The sequence below is a fragment of the Cebidichthys violaceus genome, unplaced genomic scaffold, assembly GCF_023349555.1.
Source record: "Cebidichthys violaceus isolate CVI_PGR_0920_01 unplaced genomic scaffold, fCebVio1.0.p SCAF_16, whole genome shotgun sequence".
Classification (NCBI taxonomy): Eukaryota; Metazoa; Chordata; class Actinopteri; order Perciformes; family Stichaeidae; genus Cebidichthys; species Cebidichthys violaceus.
In genome coordinates, this window is record NW_027176329.1 from 8,409,704 (window position 1) to 8,431,197 (window position 21,494).

General features: G+C 39.1%; 3 protein-coding genes across 5 annotated transcripts; all 3 read right to left on the reverse strand.

Moving 5' to 3' along the window:
- Nucleotides 1–636: 636 nt before the first annotated feature.
- On the reverse strand, nucleotides 637–3,680 carry snx10a (sorting nexin 10a). Of its 2 annotated transcripts, none has more exons than XM_068710586.1 (7): nucleotides 3,468–3,680; nucleotides 1,972–2,025; nucleotides 1,692–1,778; nucleotides 1,489–1,589; nucleotides 1,252–1,350; nucleotides 897–1,058; nucleotides 637–814 (listed from the first exon to the last, which is right to left on the reverse strand). In XM_068710586.1, the coding sequence occupies exons 2-7, from the start codon at nucleotides 2,008–2,010 to the stop codon at nucleotides 739–741; spliced, it is 564 nt and encodes a 187-aa protein (XP_068566687.1). In that variant the 5' UTR covers nucleotides 2,011–2,025; nucleotides 3,468–3,680; the 3' UTR covers nucleotides 637–738. The 2 variants fall into 2 exon arrangements, with proteins under 2 accessions (XP_068566687.1, XP_068566686.1); XM_068710585.1 differs by having other exon boundaries at nucleotides 897–1,091.
- Nucleotides 3,681–7,067: 3,387 nt separating this feature from the next.
- On the reverse strand, nucleotides 7,068–9,644 carry cbx3a (chromobox homolog 3a (HP1 gamma homolog, Drosophila)). Of its 2 annotated transcripts, XM_068711003.1 has the most exons (6): nucleotides 9,530–9,644; nucleotides 9,388–9,453; nucleotides 8,511–8,664; nucleotides 8,201–8,357; nucleotides 7,948–8,042; nucleotides 7,068–7,680 (listed from the first exon to the last, which is right to left on the reverse strand). In XM_068711003.1, coding segments are annotated over exons 2-6 (534 nt in total). In that variant the 5' UTR covers nucleotides 9,389–9,453; nucleotides 9,530–9,644; the 3' UTR covers nucleotides 7,068–7,553. The 2 variants fall into 2 exon arrangements, with proteins under 2 accessions (XP_068567104.1, XP_068567105.1); XM_068711004.1 differs by lacking the exon at nucleotides 9,388–9,453 and having other exon boundaries at nucleotides 9,530–9,643.
- Nucleotides 9,645–9,918: 274 nt separating this feature from the next.
- Nucleotides 9,919–16,320, reverse strand: nfe2l3 (nfe2 like bZIP transcription factor 3). The gene is made up of 5 exons (XM_068711005.1): nucleotides 15,430–16,320; nucleotides 13,609–13,689; nucleotides 12,910–13,023; nucleotides 12,286–12,748; nucleotides 9,919–12,184 (listed from the first exon to the last, which is right to left on the reverse strand). The coding sequence occupies exons 1-5, from the start codon at nucleotides 15,955–15,957 to the stop codon at nucleotides 11,415–11,417; spliced, it is 1,956 nt and encodes a 651-aa protein (XP_068567106.1). The 5' UTR covers nucleotides 15,958–16,320; the 3' UTR covers nucleotides 9,919–11,414.
- Between the last annotated feature and the right edge of the window lie 5,174 nt (nucleotides 16,321–21,494).

Genomic DNA, 21,494 nt, shown 5'->3' on the forward strand with positions numbered 1-21,494 from the left:
ATGTTCACTTTTGTTAAAAGTGTAGGCATTTTAAAGATAACTTTCAAATTACACCAATGATCAGCATACAATCAACTACAGTGTAAATCAAGCATTATAGCCTTACATCACCGTACCATATCTACACAGTAGTTTGAGGTCCTGTGATGTCTACACTCCCTCTACTGGGCTTTTACAAAAAAGCAGGACAGTTTCATTGAATTCAGTTACATTTTAAGGTCCAACTACAGAAAAGCATGTGATGGCCAAATTCAATAGTATGTACAAAAAACATTGAGATGATATTTCAAAAAATGACAATTTATTCATCCTTTTACAAATCATAAAAGCATTGAAATATTTTTCTAAAAATCCAGTCTACAATTCAAAGATCATCCCTTGCTAACGTCAGTACAGTTTCAGTGAAGATAAAAATATATACACATTGTAAATATTTAAGAAATCCCCATTTTTAAATGTTTACTATACATTTTCTTAAAACATTTTTTTTCAAGCAAACTAATTTAAATTACCACGATATTGCTTTAAGAGAAAACTAAAGCAAATTATTAAAACAAATATCAAAAAGGGGAATAATAGTTAACAAAAAAAAAAATATTTTTCAATCTTTGGTAGTTAAGGAAAGCAATAGCTTCATGTAATATGACAAACCGGTTGATTAAGCACAACTGCTGTGTGTCAGGGTGCAATGAGTGGGGTAAGGAGTTCTGAAGACAGCTGAACAGCTCTGGGTCTCTGTCAGGACTCAAGGAAGGGGACGGGGCTTCCTCGCACTTCAGTGTCCACGCTTAGTCCCAAGCCTGACGAAGAAGTGCTGCAGTGGGAGGAAAGGCATAAGGAGTCAATTCAGCATCAGAGATTGAAAACATGTTAAACTATTTTGTCAAAGCTTGTACCTTTCACAGTCAGAGTCACAGGTGACCTTGTCCACCAATCTGCTGATGCAACCACTGCTGGAACGCTGTATGGCTTCAGCCACTGTGTACTTGGTCTTACCAAGAGCACACCTTGCCATCTTTGTGATGCTGAGGTCTGACTGGAGGAACAGATGGAGTCGACTGTCCGATAACAAAAAAGGCGTATGAAGAACACTGGAGAAGGAAGGATTTTAATGGCACAATTTCAAAGAGTGAATGGAGACATTTGAAAATAGTTAAAATAGTGCAGATCAAGGTCTCCCTCAGGGTCCAATAGTGCTCTTGCTTTTGGCAGATTAATTGTTAACAGCCTTGTGAAGAGAAAGCAACTCACCTTTCTAAAAACTCCTGGAAGCCCTTCATCCTCTGTGCAACCTGCTCTGTGTTCTTCAGGCTGAAGAAAGGATTCCAGGGCGGCAACTTGGGCAACTCCCTGGACAGAGAGCAAAGAAAAAGCACTTAGTTAAACTTACTGCATGCTTAGTCAAGTCAGATACAATGGACATCCAACTCATTAAAGCCAACATGTAAATAAATTATATGAATCTGAGGTACAAACTTGTGAACATACATGATTAGAGCATTCTGTTCCAGACAATGACGCAGCCAAACAAACTCACTGTAACGCCGTCTTATATAGGAATTCTTCTTTCGAAAGCACATGCTATTGGTCTGCAAGGAGAGACAGCAATTCAAAAGACTCGGCACATAAAGTCAAAATTACCCCCCTCCCTCCTCCCCCCCCCAAAAAAAGTTCTCCCTAGTGGCACTTACTTGTAAACAGATCTCGTAGTCGATGTGCGTGTGCCAGAGGTCATCTTTAAGAAGCCTCGGATCCCGAACACAAACGCTGATAAACTCCTGCAAATTACCAGGGTCGCATTAAATGACAAGGAGTTGCAAAGATGCACGAGTATTAAAAATAAAAACACAAGATGCGTTTCAGCAACACCATTTTCAACTGATCCTTAACTATGGGACATGATCAAAATGTCAATTTAGTTGTGAATGCACAAATACAGAAAAGAGAAAGTTAGCATGCTTGACCACTTACTTTTTGACAGACGGACAGATTGTGCAGCATACTGTCCATTGTTGGTACAAAGACCTGCCAGAGATAGAGACAAGAATAGTGTAGTATTGAAAGTGATCCGTTCAAACTTATGTTAGCAGAAACCTAGCTTACTATTGCCTGCCATGACCCATGTGAAAACAATAAATTTAGAAAAATAAATAAGGTGATTTCAGTTAAATGTTCATGAAGACAGCACAAATGGAGAACGGTAAAACATTTAATGCAGTATTTAATGTCAATAGTCCTTTGTTTTCAATGCTAGATCAGTTTTAGCTGGTGATTAATACTTTAAGGACTCAAATTGCAAACATTTGAAACGGATAGGTTAAAGGGGAACAAAGGGCAAGGAGGATTTAGCTTAAGGGGAAATCTTGACCCAAAACACTTTAATACGGAAACACACATCAAGAGATTTTGAAACAAAGAAATCCTGTTCTGTGCCACAACAGGAAGAAATACAGGCAATTCCAGCTATTTGCCCAGTCACCAACTATTCTGATTAAAGTTTACAAAATAAGTTGCAAAATTTTCAACTTATTTTCATTGGTGAAACACCATTTTCTTCTTAGACAAGTGACTGCATGGATGTTCAAACGTGTCATGCAGCTTTTCCTTAAGATACTACAACAGTGTCCCCTCACATGACAGGCTGGTCTAAAGGCTACATCATCTGCTCCTAGACGCCTCACTGAGACAAGCCATTCACAAGTACCAAGTCCAAGCAGAGCAAATCAATAAGTAGCCTACAAAGTCCCGAGGTGATCTCAAAGAGTGACTTTGATCCATACTGACTGAAAAACATTACATGAAATCATAGGCCATTATAAAGCAAACTAATTAGACTTACCCTATAATGAGAGGTCCTATTGACTGCATGGTATTGTTCGTGACTATTTTTTTTAAAGAGAACAGTGCTACAAAAATGATTTCTAGGCTTTAAAATAAATAAATAAAATAGATCACAACAGTTGGGACGCGAATGGCCCCTTCTCTGCTACACCCCCTCTTCTGGCACTCCTGCTCAGACAACAACCATCTTCTCACACTGACCTCTTTTATGATCTCATCTACACACCTGGAAAGTTTTTAACAGCATCTATCCACAGAACCCAGGCAGGCTATGTATATTAAACACAAATTAAGGTGATGCCATATTAATATACTGTCATATAAAACTAAACAGCCAATGAGTAACTACCAATCCATTCAAAACATGATTATAAAAAAAAACACACACACACACACACACACACACACACACACACACACACACACACACACATATATATATATATATATATATATATATATATATATATATTTTTTTTTTTAAATGATTAGATAATTGTATTAAACATCTTGCCAGTTAGATTTAATGAAGCTCCAACATTTTAAATGCCTTTGAGAATAGCACCTTCTGCCAGAACTACAACGCATGTCTACAAAACAGAAGAAACATTCTGATTTCAGCCTACCTTTCCCGTGTTCACTGTCCGTGCAGTAATCCGGTGTTTCAGGGCAAACAGGAGCAGCTCAATGGGATAGCTTGAGGCTCAGCGCTGCCTGAACTGAACTACAACACACTCAGTGCGACCTCTGACTCGGTGCTTGGTCACGCGTTCTCAGTCCCTTACAGTCCATATCGTTATAAAATAGACACAAAATAATATGTCGCCAAACCGACAACCAATATTAGCCCTCTTAATGAAACGTGTTGGCTGTGTCCTCAATGCGCACCTGTCCCTAATTCATTGGTGATCAGTCTAAATGGTATCACCTGGTGGGAAGAGGTGACACCGTGACTGATGTGGTTGAAAGTAACAGACGGGTTAAACCGCTTAAAACCTCAATTAATATTAATAAAAAACTGGATTTGACCTAAGATAATACATTCACCATCATATTAGACAATAAGTATTAAAGGCATTGAGGATATAAAGCTTTCTTTTTTATTTTGCCAATCTAAACTGATAAACCAAAAATAAGCCTTGAACTCTTTGTCCATCTCAGAACAAAATAAAATGTCTCTGTGTTGTTCATTTGGGGTTTTTTTCCTCATAAAATTTCAATAAAAAAAAAAATGTGTAAATAAGCCCATGTCCTGTGTTTTTTTCTGTAAATTTGGAAGTTTTAGCAACCTGGAGGAATTGTTATCTAAATATACATTTACACAGTATGATTTCAGTATTTCTTTCAGACTGTATTGGCTATTTGAGAACTGTTTGGTCAACCACACTTGTATTATGGTCAGTGGAGAAGTCTCTCAAAAATAAATGTAAACATTTTAGAGACTCATGTTTGGAAATTAACAGACTATTTAAACATTTAATTGAATAAAAGAAAATATAAAGATTTCAAGGACCTACTTGCAGATTTTATTTCTGGTTTTTAGGAGCCAGAATAATCCATCATTTACATTATATTATTATATAATTTCATGTGGAATCCATATCTGGTGACCTATAACCTTATCTTCTTCTAGTTCAATTCTCCACTGAGCGACACCACAACACAACAATGATATTCACAGCCGACCATAACAGAAGAGAAAGTTATGACACAGTGACAAAAGCTATTTACTGCCCATGCCTGATTAGCCTATGAATACATATTAAAAGAGTGTAGCTCCGGTCATCCACAATACTGTAAGAAAGGAATGCGACAACCCTGCACGAGATTTACAAATGCATGGTGATTTTTTGCAGATTGTGTCTGTTGCTGGAGTAGTTTGCTGTCACTGACAGGCAAAGCCAGCATTTCCTATTGCAAAAAAGAGGTAACTGCTACACAGTATAGAACCAAAAGGTCCAGAGCTTATTCATGGTCATTCTATTGTCATTCCGGATTTTCTGTTTCACTCTCCATTCAGCATTCTCTCACATTGGCAAAGCATCAAACATATCAAATATAAGAGTCACTTTTACTATATCATCAAGTCTGACAACGGCAATGTTGCTCTCCTTATTAAAAACAATCCCAAATCAATGTAAATTCCTGGCCACACCCCAGATCACAATCACGATGGAAAGAATAATATCACACTTTGTGTACATATTACCTGAAATTACAGTTTAGATTTAAGACAAACATAACTTCTTACCAAAATCTTTGGAGTCCTATTCCAAAATCCTATCCAGCCCAGGAGTGGAACATAATGTGTGAGATGTGGCCTAAACTTCTTCTACCTCCGGTAATAGTTTAAAAAAGGAGAGAGGGGGGAGGGGGGTGCTATCTTCTGCTCATTTGCATATAAAGGGTTCTTTAACTTTGGACAAGTCAGCAGATAAAGTATTTCAGTCTCTAGATAATCCAGTTGTTATAGCTAATAAGTGCAATTCCTAAAATTCTGAAGATAAAAATGCTGACTCAGGGAACTGCTCTGTGATCTGGACTATAAACAACCATCATGTGCTGTACACACAAAGCCACAGATAACATCCTAGTAAAACAGTCAGGGATGTCCTCACAAAGTCCTTCTATTTACTCATTAGGAGATAAATAAGTTTAGATGTTACATTAACATCCAATACCATAACTATTCAGTTAATGGGTAATACATACCACACAGCAACATAAAGAAAAATTATACTTTCAGAATTAGAAGTGCTCGTTTTTCTAATATGTCACGTGTCGTTGTAAACTGCTATGTGATCATCTGAGATTAGCAGGTAAGTGAAGACTGTGCTGAACTGATAAGAGGTTTGACTTGATCAAGATATTACAAATTTAAGATGTACCATTTTAATTACTTAATTTGCAAAATATTGTATAAAACTGTCTGTTTGCCACTGTAAATCCGCTTTGATGTGGGGATTAATAAATGTTTCCTGAAAGGATTCATTTCTAGTAGGGTCTTTGTATCAGGAAGAAAGTAAAAGCAAATTGTTAATCAACATTTTTTGATGAAGTCCAATTTACTTTGTCTGTTTAGGGATGTGTCGTGAGGGCTTTTTCTACAGAAACCAAAAACTCTTATTTCCACAGAAACTTAATAAAGCACAAAAGGTCCAAAGTCCATCTCCCGAACCCTAATGCCAGTCATGAGACTGTTCTCTACGCTGCTGCAGAGGTAGCCCTGCCATCTGGCGACACGGCCCGAGAGAAACCCATCACTGCTGAGCTCAGCTGTTTGATAGGTACTGAGCTTTAATATTAGAGTGTTGCCACAGATTGGCAGGCGGTTGAAAATATCTACTCAGATAAAAGTGGCAATGCCACAATAAAAAGATATTCTGTCACAAAATAAGTAAAGTCTTCCATTTAGAATCTTATAATTTTGAAGTAAGCGAAGAGGGACTTGCCTCGTGATTGAGCTTCTCATTTTCTTTGTGTACAAATCAACTGGTGAGTAAGGGCTGCATTTAGGAGAATAAATGTCTCTAAACTCAAAATGCAGTGTTGCTGCTAAAAATCTGTGCTGAGGTACTGTATATGAGTAAAAGTACTTATTAACCACATGTGTAGATAGATTGGCCTCAAAATCAGGTAGAGAAGTAAAAGGACATCTGTCTACATGTAGACTATGCTCTGTCCGTATTAAAAGGATAACAGGATCCATTCTCATCTCTATAGTTTTCATACTGTGCTGTGCCCACCACGGTGACGAATATAAGCCTTGAGACTAAAGCAGTATTATGTAAGACCCTCTGACCTGTCATAAGCAGGAAACACAAAAGGAAAACACACTCAGAAGTCAAACATGTCATGAACTCCTACAGGCCAGCTGAAAAATGTGAAAACTGTGGCCACAAACAGACATTTTAGAATTTTAAGTGTGTATGCTGGCTCAAAGGTAAGGACTTCTAATTGAATAGAGACCTGTGAACACATACATGGACCACCATCCACCAAAAATGAACCAAGTTGTAACACTGAAACAAAATGTTTAACCAAATCATAAACCCAGTTCCATGCTTCAAACACTACCATCAACACATAAGCTCTAATTAGTCAACATTTCAACCAATCATCTTGACTAAAAATAAATCAAGTTGTAAAAATCCAACTTTTATAGCTAAAGCTACATATGTATTTCAGACATATTTAATTGCCACCATAAGAAATAAGCAGAAGAATTTGGTCACATAAAACCTTTATTAGAACTTCAAATAATATTTACAGACAGAGTATACAAAATGCACTTTTAGAACAAAACAATAGCACTAGTGTAGAAAACAAAAAAAACAGGAGATTGATAACCAAGAGGTGGCTGACACCTTCACAGAACAGAAGTACCATTTAGAATATACAAAATTTGACCAGGTTTGAATACGAGCGGTGCTGGGTTGGATCAAAGAATATATTTTCTAAACTGCCATCACATCAATCATTATATGATACCGGAAGACTTCTTTCATTACACCACCACCACCACCAGCTCCCTTACAATCAGTTCAGCTAATATGTACAACAACTTAGCTCTCCTTGACAGCCATACAACGCGAGGGCTGAAACATCTTCAAAAATAACTAAGACGGCTAAAACTAAAAAGGCAAGCCAGAGAGGAAAACTCAGTCCTGAGGAAACTGGTGTGATGGGACTGCAGGGACCAGAGGACAGCATTACTGAGCCTCATCCTCTGGACAGGAATGCCATGTCAATCTCTCCTCATAGAAGGAAATGACCACCTGAGGGCAGCGAGTATTGGCCTCACGGGCTGGTACCAAATCAGCTTCATCCGAGTCTTTCCTACAGAAGAGGACAAAGGGGGAGACAAACATTATGGTAACTGTGGACCTAGTATTTTTCACTAAGGCGTTACATAAACTGGGAGGATATTCCTTTACAACAGCCTTACGTAGCTGAATGTATATTTGACTTATCTCTGGGGGATATAACAAAGCCAGAGTAAATAACTAGTAACAAAAGGGATTTACAGAAGGGACCATTTAATGTTTCATGTAAAAAAAGTATTACAGTTTGCACATAAAGAGGGCTAATTTCTTCTCTACTCACCATTTCATCAAGAACATCAACTCCCCGCTGCTGTCTGTTGCGCCAATGATGCGTTCTGGGTCGAGATTCCTAGCGAAGCCACGTGGTTTCTCAGCCTAAGTGGACAACAAGTATTATGAGAATTTTTGGGTGGTCTAAACCATAAGTTAATGTTTACATACGATACCCAGGGTATTCGACAACAAATAATTTCTGTTGTCTCTCAGGTAAAATGTGGGTTGGACCGGCATAGTACAATGTTAAGTTAACTCACCACATCTTTCTTCTTGGCTTCTGTCTCTGGCTCATCTGTTGACGCCTTCCGCTTCACAGGAGCAGGCTTCTCCTTAACGTTCTTCTGTGCTTCTAAAAATGCTGAGATCAGCTCTGGACAATCCAGGTTATCCTCTGGCTCCCAGGTGTTGTCGGCCCTAAACAAGAAGGGATGGAGGGGGTTACCATTTGCACTCCTTCACATTGAATCCATTCAGATGCATACAATATATTTAAATGTGGACAAAAGCATAGCACAACCCCATACCAGGGAAGCACTTACTGCTCAGCAGGCACCCCAGGCAACTTACTCTGTAAATCCTTTCCACTTCAGGAAGAATTCAACTTTCCCATTGGCAATACGTTGGTCAAGTACTTTTTCCACCACAAATTCCTCAGGCTCCTCCTGTGTGTCCATTGCATCTTTCTTGCCCTTGGTATTCTGCTTCTTGCCCATGTTGTGCACTAAAAACAAGGGGTGTGAGAACTTCAATTTTTTTAAATGATCTTGCAATGCCATCCCAATAATTCACATGGTACATGCATATAGCGCTACTGTTCCTAACCACATTAAGTTGAAAGGAAGAATGGGGAGACGAACAAGCTCCAACTCATCCATAGATCAAGGGGCCGTAAACCATATCGTCGTAAAAACTTTTGTTATTATAACTGAGAAGTATCAAGGAGCTTACATGAAAAGAAACACGTACACAAATACTATTAGTAATGCTAAGTTGTCAACCAAGTCATCTACGTGTTGAGCAAAAGAATATGCGAAGCTAGCCACATCACAACATAACGGTATGTAGGTTAGCCTAGGAGCTAACTAACTTTAGCTGGTTAGACGATTTTAGGCCCGGGTGGTAGAGAACATTTATTTGACTTTACTTTGTCTTGAGCAAAGCAAACATCGATTACGAAGCGTAGTGTCAAGAAACAACTTCAGTTAACATTTTCAATAAGTAAATTACGATTAATGCCAAGCTCGCCAGGGTAAAAATGCTAAAGGCCCGAGGAGGCAACACAATCCTGAAATACAAACATCTACTTTTCGCTAGCTTAGCTGTTAGCTACTATTCTTGTAACTTAGCCATAGCATTGCAGTGCGCTCAGCATACACTAACAATGTACTCATGTAGCCAGGCTTAAATGGTATAGTTGTTGAGGTAACGTAACGTTATGGCTTACTTTCTGCGTAAACTGCGTTTCCTGCCACAAGGTCCAAGTTGCAAAAGAAAGCTATCGTTTGCTTGCCTGGATCAAACGATTAAAAATTACGACAAGTGGTGGATTAACATTGTATGAAATGAATTATTTTTTGCATACGCACCTTTAAAACAAAGAGGAGCTGCTTCAGTGATGTCTTCTAACCACGCGGTTAGCTCTCCCTTTATCAAGTATGCAGCAGTGCAGCAGGCGGCAAAAGCTAAAGCAGTCGTAGGTCTTCTACGGAAGCCTAGAAGGGAAACGCGCTTCGTTTTTTACGTTTGCGCCTGGTCGCTATATATATATATACTGTAAGTTAGCCCTCCGCCCTTCAAAGATTGTGGTCTAAGACTATTAGTGTTCGGTCTACATGTTTCTATGTACACTCGTGTGTCTCTGTAAGAGTATTTTTTTTTTTTTACAAAAGAGACAAATTAGCTTGTGGATATCCTACCATCAATGCTTGTTATTGAAAGAGGGGGGAAACTATGCTCTTAAAAAAAGTGACAAAAGAATGAGACAGGCTGTTTAATCTTTTTTTTTTTTAAATCAGAAAGAACAATGTCTGCAAGAGCATTTCAAAATCCCTAAGCAAAAATCATACTATCAACAGTCAACAATCACCATGCAATCAAAAACATTTGCCCCCAAAACATATTGAAATTTCAACAAACAGAAAAGTAAACAACTCTTGGTCAAACCGGAAAATTAAATACAAGTTTGTGAGGGACAAGAAAAAAAAATGTCATGAGTTACACCATTACTTTATGCTCCTTTTTCCATTTAACGCACCCATCTGACTGTATGAAGACATATGCCGATGAATAAGATGGCAACTTTTACAAGATACTTATTTCAACTCTGATAATCTCAAGTATATAAAAAGCAACAGCCAAATGACAATCTTATTAAATAAAGTTGGTGATTGTATTTTTTACTTATTTTTTTTTTTCCAGAAATGGGATTGTTTAGGTCCATTTAAGGCCATTTTCATAATGAAGAATTTGTAGTCAATGAGTGCATTTAAGTTCCCCTAAAATGAGATTTTTTTTTTTCAAGTAGCCAAAATCTATAACATAAACCAAGGTGTGAGGTAGAATATAATCTTGCCTAAACTCTTACGTAATTAAAATGAAAGGGTTAAGAAACATTGTGCTTTAAACAAATTACTTATTAATGTAAAACGTAGCCTCTTATAAAACACTTTTGTTATGATGTGTACTCACAATAACCAAAACATTTATCCAATGCAAATTAAGGCCATGTCAATTTAATCATTGGTATATTGTATGTCATAAAGACATAAGGAAAACATTTCAGTACAAATTTCTACTGAACAGTACATGCCCTCAAATATGTGAAACAAAGCTGTAAACTTCAGATAGGCAATGTCCCCTTTCTCACCACTTTGAGATAAACTTACCATTATGAAAAAAAAAAAGATACTGCAGTTGACAGTGTCTCATGATGCATATAAGCATTTCAGTATCCTCAGAAACTTTAATAAATACAATCTTCAACCTCCTTATACTGACTAGGTATACATTGAGAGGCAAGATTACATGGAGACAATCAAACAAACAAACAAACAAAAAGAATCCTCCTCTGACATCCCTATCCAGTAAGTGTCTCACTGCTGGCCATGTTGACTTTAGGCATGTCTGGTTGTCTCAAGCCTCACTGACTTGAATGTTAACAGGCACAAGACTGGTAGCATTGTCGGCAGCTTAGCTGATCCCTTAAACTGCCCAGGGTGAATTGTCCATCTTCAATAAGCATAAAATGTCCAGTGTGTAAGCTACATTTTTCCCCATGAGAAAATTTATTTACAGAGATTTTTGTATTATTTATGTTCCGAGTGTCTTTGCTTTTTTTGCAGATCTGGGCTCCCAACAGCGGTGAATCCACACACACAGGCAAAAAGAGGAGATCCCAAAACCAGAGTCAGGCAAGTTAGTCCAAATACATCCCCAAATCTAAAAGCTCAAGTCTCAGCTGGCAATACTGCATCATTGCTTTTTGTCCTTCTTCCTCTTGTCTGTTTTGGCACCCGTTGATGTGGAGACAGCAGGCCGTCTGACAGGCTGCACTACAACCCTCCCATTAGCCCCGCACTGCAGGGTGAATCTTTCTGGGTTCAGGGGCCGTCCTGAACTATCTCTCAGCCGGGCCAGGACGTCTCTGGTCAGCTGCTTAATCTGCTGGCCCACAGCACCCATTGTCTTGGCTGTAAGCTGCTTCTCCTTCAGCAGCCTGCCTCTCTGAGCCTGCAACCGTTCCACCTCCTCTTGCAGCCCTGTGATGGCATCTAGTTTGCGCTTTCGGCAGTTTTGCGCCGCCAGTTTGTTCTTTCCCCGTCTGCGGATATCCCTCAGGAGGGTCACCTGGTCAGGGGAGAAGCCGTGACCGTCGAGGACCTCTAGGAACTCCTCCACAGGCATGTTGACAATCTGCAGGACAGAGAAGGGGATGTACATGGCACGGGCGCGGAGCTCATCGCGACTCAGATCCCTGTCATCAAACCTTGACCCATCGTCGTCACTGAGAGGCTCCTCTTTGATACCTTTGTGAGGAAGTGTTACCGATGGCTGGTTGAAGAAAGCAGGAGATGAGTAGCTGTGGTCATGCCACACACTCTCACTCAGATCAATGGGGGACCACGTTGTGTTGTAGTCCATGATGCCCTTTGAGGGGACTGAATCCACCTCACTGCTGTAGCCTGTAGCTCCACACTCGTCCTCGCAGTATGAACTGGATGACGATGACATCTCGGATGAGCCTGGACGAGTGAGGAGTTAATTTATGTATTAGTATGTAAGACAAACAATGTCTTGACCTAACAAGCCGTGGCAATAAAGAAATGTAATGATTTGAACCAACCTGGGGAGACTGGACCTCCAGAGCTGCTCTCCAAGGAGAGACCCGAGTCAGAGTCCAGGTCCTCGAGGACCTGCGGGTTTATGCTCTCAAGAGAGCCCATCAGCTGGGTGTCTAGGCCTTCCAGACCTAGCTGATTGATCTGGTCAAACACTGCCTCATCCAGACAGCCACCCAGCGCACTATGCGACGACACGTTTCCAGTTAAATTACATACTGATGCAAACGGGAGAGCAGCCAGGCCCACTGCCATCCCTGGTGATGGGTCCGAGTGCGAGGAGCCTGTGGATTCCAGTCGAAAGAGGTTTCTTTGCTGTTGGGCGACCGGCCTGGACTCGACTCTTTCAGACGCCACACCAAACGCTCTGGTTACCATAGCATCATGCAAACTGACATCCTGGCTTATGGCGCTGGGGATGTCTGTGTCGAGACCTGACAGACGCTCCGTAACAAGGGAGTCCAAGTCCTACACATGAGACACACATGTTAGCTGATTTTCTTTGCAATTTAGAAGAAAAACTCATTACAAGACATGCATACTGATATTTATTTCCTTATGCATCTGAATTACTGTTTGAACCAATATTAGGCTTCAAGTAAAATACATTTCCAGGGGCCAAAACTTACGTCGAGGTCAGTGACAGACAGAGAGAGTAAATTGCTCCAGTGCTGGTCAATATCAATGGTGGGAGGCTGGTGGCGGGCTGGGTCAGACAGTGCAGTGATGCCTTCAAGAAGACTCTGAAATAGGCAAAAAGGAAATGCATAGAATAAAGCACTGACACAGTACGTGGTGTGGTTATGCTATGTCTCCAATGTGAATTAAAGTATTTGTGCCAGAGTTCAAAATCATACCAGTGTATGCTAATAAAACATAAAACACAAAACACAAGAGAAAGCTGTTGAAAATGCCATTTTATACTCTTAAATCCTCTTGAAAAAGCCAACTGTATATATTATTAGGATTGTTAACTTTCCCTATAAGACATTCAATAATGATTGTGCTTCAACATCCCCTAATCTTACACCGTGTAACCACAACAGCACTGTCATCAGAACAGTGTAATTTGAGTCATGTGAGAACATGAATTTATGGTTAAAAATAGGTACACGGTCATTTTCAACACTGTCTCGTGACTGTAAGCCTTATTCAAGTGTGACTAGAGTATTGTCACAGACTGACAAACATTGTAGTGAGCACTACAATAAAACCAAAAAACGCTGTTTCAGTGAACCGGAACTTTTAAAAGCAAATGTTACGATGTGCCAAATTTTTAACAGTATACAGCAATAAACGAAGGCGACTATGACAAACCGGGATCATACCTCTTGTTCCAGTGTGGAACTGTGAGCCAGCTGAGTGAGTGGGGCAGGTTTTTCCTCCTCTTTAACTTTAACATCCTCCTCCTGGTAAGGCAAAGAAAGGCAGAAGACATAATTGGGGATCAGGAGAGTCAAAGATGAAAGAGAAAAAGAGTTGATTTGTTAGCTGACATCAAAAGACAATTACATTTCTGGTTTAGATAATTAGATATCTTAGAAATATATTGAAAAGAACTGTTCTGACAGATAAAATGCTTGTTTTAATTAGCGGTGGTCACAACACCAGAGGGAACAGAGAGCGACTGTATAGACTACATTTAAAACTCCTTTCATCGTCCTGTCACCTGAGGTCAGAGCCTTTAACAACACATGTTAGAAACACATTGCAGCTGTAATTGTGTACTGAAGTGGGGCTTAGGGTTCATTTTAATATACTAACAGTTAAGCTAACTACTCTCAGAGATGACCCAACCCTGTTAGATGTTGTAAGACATTCCTGATAAACAAAGTACAGCATTTAATGTGAGGCAGCAGCCGTCGATAACTGACACAATCTGCTTGATATATCCCAACAAAGACAAAAAAATATTTTCAGTGCCCAAGTGATAACAGGAGTTGGATTCTCACCCATTCCAAAAGGAGAAAAGACTGCTGAGTAAGTTTTTACTTAATGCTAGAGGCAAAAACATGACAGACTGTACATTACACCAGCCGAGTTCTGCCCGAGCTCTGTTTGAGCTTGTCGACTTCTACTGGAGTAGCTTTTCCTGCTCCAAATGACCCACTGAATGTAGATAACTATTGATATTTTCAAATATCACCACTGTAGTCCTTTCTTTTAAAGCACTGGATTTCCAAAAACTAAAAAAAAAAAAAAAAAAACGTACCCTACAAGCAGTTAAGCTATTTACAAAAGAGTGGTTAAGGAATAAAACATGTGTCAACATCACATTATACATGTGAACAAGAACCCTGGGAGGGGGCAGGGTATAAGTATGGACCACCGCTTTTGTGTAAGCAAACAGGGTCTGGGTCTAAGCCTCACTTCTCCACCTCTCAAGGCCCACAGCTGGTGGTTGAGTCTGAAGAAAGGGGATATAGTTACACAATTGGCGACATCAACTGCCCTCAGGACATAACATTCACCAAGCAGCTGTTTCTATCCTGAGCTAGAAAAACTGGATTACTGGGGGAAAATAATTAATATATATATATATATATATATATATATATAATTATTTATATATATTGGAAGTCACAGATTACAATACAAATTATAATGTGGCAAGTTCCTGAAGAGTGACAGGTGCAGTGAACAGTCACCACTGTCTGGCTGCCTTGCTAACTGGTTATAAGTTACTGGTTTAACTGGACCGGTTAAGTATTCTTTGGACTGAGTTACTGAATTATGATGAAATCTAACTAGGAAAGAACATAATCACTGAATTGCAATGTGTTACCCAGAACAGGAAGAGCCACACAAAGTGAAAGTGACTGAACATTTCAAGTTTTGTCAACAGGTTATTACATTGTGTGTGTGTGTGTGTGTGTGTGTGTGTGTGTGTGTGTGTGTGTGTGTCTTGTTTCCTGGTGCTCCAGAATAGGTCCCATAACAATAAGTTACTGGTTGGATGTACACCCACCATTGTGTAACATGGGTTAGTGCTAATGGTTAGCATTAGTGCTAAGCACTGATGAAGTTGTAACTCTGTCTGTCCACGAACTTTACTTTAGCCGGACAGCCAACCAGTATTGGTCCTATAACGTTAGCTTACATAGCAGCAAAGTCTGTTTCACTTTCTGATACATTTCACACACACTTGCCTCTTTAAGAAACCCGCAAGCTCCGGTGCTACAAGGCCTTTGTCCAAGTTCAGTTGTTGTTGTTGTTGTTTGGCACACCTCTTGGCCACTGTCGGGCAGGTGTTCACTGTCATCCCTGGCTTCGTCCCCGGTGCTTTCTAATAGCCCTGAGTTGGTGTCAGTGTTGTTGCTGGTTGAAGGCCCACAGTCAGCCTTGTCAGTGGCAGACACTTGGTGCACCAGCCATGCGTTCAACTGTGTGGGGAAGCGCCGTGAGCCAAGGGTCCTCACCTCGTCTAGGAGCCGGCGACTTGCAAAGAAATAGTCCAACTCGGGACATTTTGGGTGCACACTATATCCGTCAAGAGTGTCTCTCAAATTATGAAAGGGTGTCTGGGTGTAGGCTGAGCTCGGACCCAAGTTAATCTCTATCAGAGGCGTATAATGGCCGCTTAAGTAGCTGTCGATATCCACGCGAACTCCAATCAAACTGAGTAAGATCGTTAACTGAATAAGGCCTTCTGACAAGTACTTTTTCGCGATTTGCATTTTCTAAATGCTTTAAGGGCTGCAGATAACAGTGAAATACTGACCCAACAGTTCCTCTTTCCCGAGTGGACAAAGGGAAAAGCCTAACAAAAGAGCACGCCTTCCCCTGTCAGACAAAGAGGTCCGCCTGTGCCGGTGAAATCGTTAGATAGTAGTGCTAGTTAGCTGTTAGCAGTTAGCTATCAGCTTTAATCACCGGTTAATCGGAATCTGTTGGCGCAAACATAGCGAAGACGTTGCTCATCAGTTATTCGTCGGTGGCACTTAGCTATCAAATCCTTTCCGGCGTCGCTAATTAAATAGAAAATGAAACATCTGAGAAGCTAACCGCTGTCACTACTGTCGCGTGCTGCTACTGGGGAAACTTCGTTTCAGGATTTGCATAGCTCAATGCAGATTGGACCAAAGCGCTCGCCGTAACAGATTGTGATTGGACAAAAACAATGTCCGTTGTAATTTTGACCAATGAGAGTAAGGGACAGTTGTTCACTCTCGCCAGCCCCCACCCCACTTATAACAACACACATTTGCACAGAAATAATAGCAGAAACCTTGCTGATTTTGCTTCAGAAAAACATTTAATATTGCCCTTTGTTGTATTTATTTCATATTTCCAACAGTTCATTAATCTTAAAGGAGTTTCTCAGGAACATTGTTAAATTGTATTTCCGGGACGTTTGTCCTACTGACCTGCATTTGTTATATGTTTAGCCTACTGGTAATCGGCTGAATTACAATTTGAACTTGTTCAACTATGATCTGTCTGTAACTAACCCCAAACAAAGCAGAACGCCAATGATGGCATTTTGACTTATACAAAACACTTAACCCTCTGGACTTCTAAAAACAAATCACTTCATACTCGATGTGAAATATAAAGTCTAGATTCGGTAAACTATTTAAGAAAATGTTACTTTCCAGACTACATTTTCTTTAAAAACATGTCAGTTTATGGAATACAGTGCATTGTTATGGATTAAACTACCCAGCACTATATAAAATAGTTAAAATAGCTCCACCTCTACCAATTTCAACATTAAAATGCTGCTTACACTACATCAGTAATAATAATCCAATTATATTTAATTACAATCTAAAAGGGGATATTGTGGATAATGAGATTATTTTTCTGATATAGCGTCTCAAGTTAAATGTTAAATGCAGGATTTCATTTTATATTGTAGTGTTGCCTTTCTCAGTGAAACATCAAATACTTTAATAACTCCAGCACTATTATATTGGAATACATTGTGATAGAGAGGAGACAGAGGGAATTTTAACCCTCAAAAGTTCAATCTTGGGTTTAAATTGCACAATGGCTCTAAAATACAACACACTATTAGATCGAGCACAAAAATACATGTTATTTAATTTGAACTGAAAGGTTGGTCACTCTCAGATCAGCATGTTGCCGTTCAGACTGATGATGTTGTTGATGATGTAATGAGGTAATTTTATCCTTGACCCTGAATTAATCCTTTGGAGGTTTCAAGGTCTGTCTTGTCAGTGGTTTTAGGATGTTGTCAATTCAATCTGAATTATATTTTATAATAAGACCTTTAATTTTGAATACACCTATCGTTCGTTTATAATAACTCCTCATTGTTCACATTACTCATAGTGTCTGTGCACATTTCCCCTAATCCCCAAAATGTTGAAAAACGCTGAAGTTGCCCCTTATACCTTTTGAGTTTGTCCCCTCCAGCTTAGTAAATTGGATATATGCAATTTATAGGCTCCTTGTTAATTTATCCTGAAACAAAGACACAAACTGACCCTTTACAAGGAATGGAAAGCCCTATATATGTGTTTGTGCCATGTTTGTTTGTTTTTCTACTTTGCAATCATAAGTTATACAAGAACCACCTACCCAAAACAAATGATAAAGGTTATCTAACATCATTTTGTTGGAGGAGCTCAATCTGTCCTCCAACATCTCAGGCATACACTAGTGGCCCTTTTCAAGGCAATATCAAAAGAGGTTATTTTATAATACTAATACCATTACACACTCAAACATCCGGAGTCTCACTTATTTACTGATAAGTTATCTAAGGCTATATGCTAGCTTAAGTGGGGAGCGTGAGGACAAACTTGAGCTAAATCAAAAGAACAGAAGATAGATAGAATTAAAAACAGACACTGATTTCACCTTTAGAAAACATTTATTGTGGAAGAAAATTGTAAAATACATACAGTATGTACGAGTGTATATGTCCAGTGGTGGAGGAAGCATCCGTATAAATAAAAGTCTTGCATTCCAAATTTTGCTCAAGGGAAAGTTTTGGCAAAAAAAATGCATATAAATAAGAAGTAGAAGTACGCATTATGCGGAATGAAAACTTTCCACACACACACACACACACACACACACACACACACACACACACACACACACACACACACACACACACACCTTCCTGATTGAACTTTTTATTTTTCTCCCTCCACCCTGGACCCCCACCCCTATGCACCTTCCTCCAGTGGTTGAACATTTGCACACAGTCTGCTTCACACTGACTTACACACTGCACTTATACCAGGAGGCCTTATAATCTCACATACACATACATATTTTTACTATTGTCCATACATCTGACCTATAGTGTATTCATATACTGTTTACAGTGCATATATCTGCTCTGTAGCCTACCTCCAGCTGTTTATTCTGAACATAATGTCTCACTATTAGCAATACTTGTACTTAAACGTGCACTATATTTTTTACCTTCTGTAACTGCTGCACATGTTCATACTGTATCTATCTCCCCATATTTGTATCCACCACTTACTGTTATCTGTATATTATATGCACATTACACTGGACATTACTGCTTTTTGCACTTCTGGTTGGATGCTAAACTGTATTTTGTTCTCTCATGTTTTTGTACTTCGTGCAATAACACTTAAGTTGTATTCTACCTCATCTGATAATAGTGTAATAATCTAAAAGTAGTACAAAAGGCAAGTAGGCCTACACTGTAAGTAAGTAAAAGTGCAGGCAAACGTAGATACCTTCCTCCACACTGTGTATATTTTGCTGTAGGCTATGATTAAACAAATACAATTTGACATTTCTCCGTTTTATTTTCATATAAATGTTGATATAAATTGTCAGAGGAAACAGGACTTCAAGTCACTGGGCTGGTCTTTGGAGAGTGTCTGTGACCTGGACTATTTGCGACCCCTGCTGTCGAAGAATGGTAACATTAATGGATATCAGATATTCTTAGGTCACTTAATGAAAACAATTCAATAATTACCAAATGGGACAGTGTGTACAACGACTAGTCGGCAAGACATCGTCTGAGTAAGAGTGCGTTTTACCAGATACAATTTGAATTTACGTCGTTTTCCAGACTTGACGTATAACATATAATGTGAAACCCGCATGTAGACAATACAAAAACTCTGGACACTGGCATTATATCACACAGTATATGCAATGAATAAGCTGTTGAAGTTCAAATGAATAAAAAACACTTCCTCCGGGTCTGAGTGGCTGCTGTAGTGGAGTTTTTCTGAGCAAAGAAAATCAGTAATCCTTTTGGAAATATCCTGCTCAGACCTTTAAATGTCATGACATCATACGAGAAGTTTGGGAATTCGTATTCAATTATGGGAGCAATGATAAGCGGCTATAACACGTATAGTTCAACACAACAAGTTCAAAACACATTGTCTAGGTCACCCCGGAGTCTCACTGCCGAGTGAGCACAAGTCTAGTGCAGACGAGGCAAACGTGCTGTAGAGCTTATCTGCTATTTAGGATGCAACTGCAGCATTGTTATAGACCAACTGCAATAATCTAACATTCACACATTGAGAAACTGTCGACTTAACGTTTTGCAAAGGTAAAAAAAAAGCCCATTGAAAAAAAAAGAATGACATTTGAGGACCGCCTGGTGTGAGTTTAACAGATTTGACTCGGCGGCACAACAAATCCAGAGTCTAAACGCTCCAAATCGCGTCGCTATAAAAAAGTTGTGAAGAGTAGTCTACTCCAATTGATGTGACGCCAGCGTGCAGTCATTGATTAATCCACAAGTATGTTCATAACGATGTGAAACACATTTAAATCAACTTTGTGAAGTTCTGACAGATTTATTAGGGGAGAGCTCTTAAATCACTCCTACGTACTCCTCTGAGGACGAAGCTGATTGGTGGAATTACACGTGACGTGCAGGAGGCTAGTGCGCGTGCGCACATGTTTTAGGCGCTGCAAAGACTCATGGGAAACCTGAGGGAAATCGAGGTGACTTCCATGGGACTATTTTGTCGTTATTATTATTATTTCTTACCCCAGGGATGACAATTTAAACTCGCCTTGAAAGTCCTCTTTAAACACGGGTCTCGAGTCAGATTTAAGGCCATGATGAGTACACAATTAAATGTTTCACATAATATGTTTTACAACCATTTTATTTATTTAATTAATTAATTATTATCAGACTGGGGACAGAGGCAGTACGTAGTTTCGCTCTTCATGAAATGTGGGTGAGAAATATTATTTTAACCGAGCCTATTCAATAATGCACAGTGGATTTATCTGATGCAGCTTACATGAGATGAATATATGAGCAAAGCAAAAGACAAAAGTTAAATACTGTAGATGCAGTCCTATTTCATTTTGCAGGACTGATATTACATTTGAAATAATATTCTCCAATATGTATGATTATTAAAAATGATACTGTTCTGATAAAATATATATTATATTATATTGTTATATATTTGTTTTATTTCCTAAAAAAAATAATAAGCCAGTGGAAATATGTTCATCTAATTTCGTGTCAATAGTTAAAAAAAAAATTGATTCATTTATAAATATACTTCATTTTTTATCAGGCAAAGCAAATTCAACTTTTTTTAAATAAACTTTTTTTCATTGACAATTTTATAATTTCCAACCCCAATTACTATAACAATCATTGTTTTAATAATCAAAAACATAAAGTACTAGATATGTACTTGTTTCTAATTGTGTGGTCAATAATTAGGCTTTTTGTAAATAAGAACCTACCATAATATGAATGGTTTTCAAAAATTGAATTAAAATGTATTTCATATAAGATAAATGTACAACATTTTGAACTATAATATATATATTTATTCTTGATAAATTTAATTATTTTCATCCATGAGGTGTAAATATACCAGTGAGTGAGAGTGTCTGTGACATGCAGTATGTCATTGTGTGTGTGTGTGTGTGTGTGTGTGTGTGTGTGTGTGTGTGTGTGTGTGTGTGTGTGTGTGTGAGAGACTGGACGGGTTCACCCAGCGGAGCTCCGTCCTCCAGAGAGCAAAACAACAGACTGGCCGCTCTCTGCCTCCAGACCCCTTGGCTGCTTGATTGACATCCGCGTTCAGCCAATCACACAAACGATTCAAAATTCGGACTTCCTATTGGTTCAACTCTCCAGCTCCAACGCCATGCATCAGCCAATCACAGAGCGTAAATCATCATAAAACTTATGATAGCCGTTCTGGCAGACTGTGTGGCGCCCCGCAGCGGAGGCATATGGAAGCAATTTTAC